The 3,530-nt window shown below is 32.9% G+C and overlaps 1 protein-coding gene across 1 annotated transcript; it reads left to right on the top strand.

The window, feature by feature from the left end:
* The first annotated feature begins 500 nt into the window (after positions 1–500).
* Positions 501–1,046, top strand: LOC126968660 (protein transport protein Sec61 subunit beta-like). The gene has a single exon (XM_050813691.1). It carries the CDS (start codon positions 608–610, stop codon positions 899–901), a length of 294 nt encoding a protein of 97 aa, XP_050669648.1. The 5' UTR covers positions 501–607; the 3' UTR covers positions 902–1,046.
* Positions 1,047–3,530: the final 2,484 nt, after the last annotated feature.

The raw sequence follows: 3,530 nt of genomic DNA, 5'->3' as shown, positions 1-3,530 counted from the left end.
AGTGTTTTAAGGGTTTAGTGGGATTTTAGGGGAGGGGGGGGTTGGAGGTTGATTCTGCCGATGCCGATCTGTTCCCCTTGAGGAGTGAAACAGTTCAAGCCCAAGCTCGGGGGGTCTAACTGTAGGGACTCCAAAGTTATCCTGATTTTTCTATTTTTTGTCAGTCTGTATGTGTGAAGGTAATGTCTAAAATTATTTAAAATTTAATATTATTTTATTTACTAAATCGTGTCACCCTTAGCCGCTTTTAAATTCACAAAGTTTCACAAATTATCTGTAACATTCCGAAAACATTTTACTTATGTTTGGAGCCTTATTTATACTACTTGCGGTTAACTTAAAATTATGAAATTAGTGTCTTATAAAAGATGAAAGCTTAAATATTGTTTTTTTGTAATAATAGTTTAATAATTTATTGGGGTTCGGGCCCGAGGGTGTACCAAGTTAACCCTTCCTAATTTATAAAATTTTGAATTGAGAAGTTAAATTTTGAGCAATCCATTCCATTCAATTTGCCGAGATTTTAGGTAGAACCTACAGTTAATAGTATTAATCTGTTTCGACTGAGACCAGTATTTTTAAATTCCCGATAATCTAAAAAGAAAACATGCCTGCCGCTCCAAGTTCAACATCAGTTGGCTCAGGCAGTCGCTCTCCAAGCAAAGCATCAATTGCTCCCAGAGCTTCTAGTGGAGGCACTGTTAGACAAAGAAAAACAACCACCACAGCAACATCTGCAAGAAATCGTGCCACAGGCGCTGGTTCTGGTGGCATGTGGCGCTTTTACACAGATGATTCTCCTGGTGTTAAAGTAGGACCAGTTCCAGTGCTAGTTATGTCCCTTCTATTTATTGCATCTGTATTCATGTTACACATCTGGGGAAAATACACAAGAGCCTAAAAATTAAAGACTGTACCTATGTGCTGGAATGTATTGTTGTGAGAATGAAGATAAGGGTGATAAATTTTATGTTCTTAAAAATTGTTTGTAATTTAGTTTCAGATTTAATAAATAGTTTTAAGGATAATAATTTATTGTGTAAGTTGGTTAGGTTAGGTTAGGTTAGGTTAGGTTAGGTTAGGTTAGGTTAGGTTAGGTTAGGTTAGGTTAGGTTAGGTTAGGTTAGGTTAGGTTAGGTTAGGTTAGGTTAGGTTAGGTTAGGTTTTTTTTTTTTTTTTTTTTAAATTTCGCCCTATTTTTTCCCAACCATCAAGCGGTCGGGGTTTTGATCCTAAATTACAGTCATTACTTACAATATTTGCTGAAAGTGAATTAACCGTATTTGTTAGAATCGTAATATATATCGTAGAGTTTTAAATTATTGTGTAAATAAGTACACTTCTCATTTATTATCTAGAGAGACTGCCGGATTTTTTTTTTTTTTTGTTTTTTTTTTTTTTTTTTTTTTTTTTTTTTTTTTTTTTTTTTTTTTTTTTTTTTGTTTTTTTTTTTGTTTTTTTTTTTTTTTTTTTTTTTTTCCGGCAGCCCTTTACATGGTTCAAATAAAGATGAAATAATCAAAAGGTTAACATAAATGCTACTTCGCATACAATACATTTATAACATATAATTAGATAATAAAGATATAACAGCATAGAAATGCCTGGTCCATCTATTATCATATAGACAGACATCAGACAATCTCTTTTTAGTAAAATCTATGTGCATTTTCTATTCCTTAAACTAATAAGAGTACAACCCTTTTGGACAAGCAAAATTCGTTGTACTCATACGCATTACTATTTAATTAACTATAAATAAAATATATTTGCTTAAACTAGCTTCACACTTTTAATTTTAATTACTTTTTTAAAATTTAGGTCTTCGTAACCGATATAATATAATAACAAATGCTGACTGCTTAATATACAGTGCTATAGAAGCTTTTAAGAACCAAAAATTTATAGAAATAGGACACTCTTTCACCTTTACAAGTCTTTACCGCATTAATATTCAACTAACTATATAATGCTTATATTTACTTCAAATACCTAAACACTTTAAATTACATATTTTATAGTCTTAATAATAAAAGTACAATTTTTTAACATATAAATCTTCAAAATCGACAAAAATAAGAGTATCTTAACTCAGTCATAAAAAGCTAATATAATAAAACTGAAAGGCTTTCCAACTTGTTTTTAAATTTACAAAAATAAAAATCTAACACAAATCATATCTGCTTAGTAAGTATACAATGCTATATGAACATTCTAAAGCTAACACATTTATAAAGATTAAGACATTTTTATAATCACCTGTAACACTTTAACATATCTGAAAATCAAATAATATAATAATTAATGTTTTTATAGCTAACATAATATTGAAAAGTAAAAATATTTGTTACCTTTGCACTTTTAAGAATTTTCCTATAACTTATAAGTATTGTTATTATTATTTATTGTTTCTTACTAATTCCCACAATAGAAGACTTCGTTACCTTAGCAATTACTTATATTTTAATGTTTTAAGTTTAAAGTATTAATTTTAAAAGTACAATTTCCTATAAATCTTGAAAACCAATATTGGTACTTATGTTGTAATGAGCTATTATTGTAATAAGCCTGAAAGGTTTTCGATTTATTTTTATAGACACAACAATATTACAAAGTTACAAAAGCCACTAACAAATTAGATTAGAATATTGCTATAGAAACCTTTCAAACTATAATGATTTATACATTTTCACATAGGAAAACTATTACATAACTGAAATACGATAACATTTTATTTTTCAAGTAGTTTAATACTGTAACAAACTAAATAACTATTTATTTTTAATAATAATATTTCAATAATTTCAATACAATGTAAACAATTTAAAATGAAAAAAGTTATATATCATTATTTATAACTAAGTACCGCGGGTTCCTCAACAATATGTCACGCTCAGGCGGGCTATGGAGTCCCACTTTCGCCTGACCGGACACTCGACACTAAAAGCCCCATGGTCTGTTTTCTCCAGGCCAGCGCTCCGGCAATTGAGGCAGCATGGTTGTTCTCCCACAATGTAATGAGGGCAATCGTGTCGTAGGTGAGGGCCACCACAGTGACTACATAGGCTAGTAGCTTCTTTGCAGTTTCGTCGACCGTGTCCAAATCCAAGACAGCGGGTACATTGGATGACCGGCGAGAAGTCCTCCACCGTTGACCGCTTGAGGTCAATGTGGACTGAACCTTCCGCCGTCACCCGCTGCCACAGCTTTGGAGCTACGCGCATAACGATATGGTTTACGTGAGGGTTGCGGCACCGTCTTCGAAATCGGATCTCCATTATTTGCTCCTCTTCTGAGAGCCCAGAAAATAACCATTTGTTTTGTGCTGTCAGGGCCAAAAGAACATCTTCGTCCTTAAGGTCTGACAGGACATCCTTAATAATAATGAGAGGGTTCTTCCCCTTTACTTGCTGGTAAGTGAGTGTCGGGCTCTCTTTGAGTCGGCCGGTCACAACTTCCACCTCTTCCCTCGATCCGCATGTGATCACAACGCGCTGGTTTCGTACCCTGCGGACACTATCGACTCGGGC

Source organism: Leptidea sinapis, chromosome 16 (genome assembly GCF_905404315.1).
Source record: "Leptidea sinapis chromosome 16, ilLepSina1.1, whole genome shotgun sequence".
Lineage (NCBI taxonomy): Eukaryota > Metazoa > Arthropoda > Insecta > Lepidoptera > Pieridae > Leptidea > Leptidea sinapis.
Note: the sequence above shows the minus strand (reverse complement) of the source record. Positions and strands in the feature narration are given on the sequence as shown.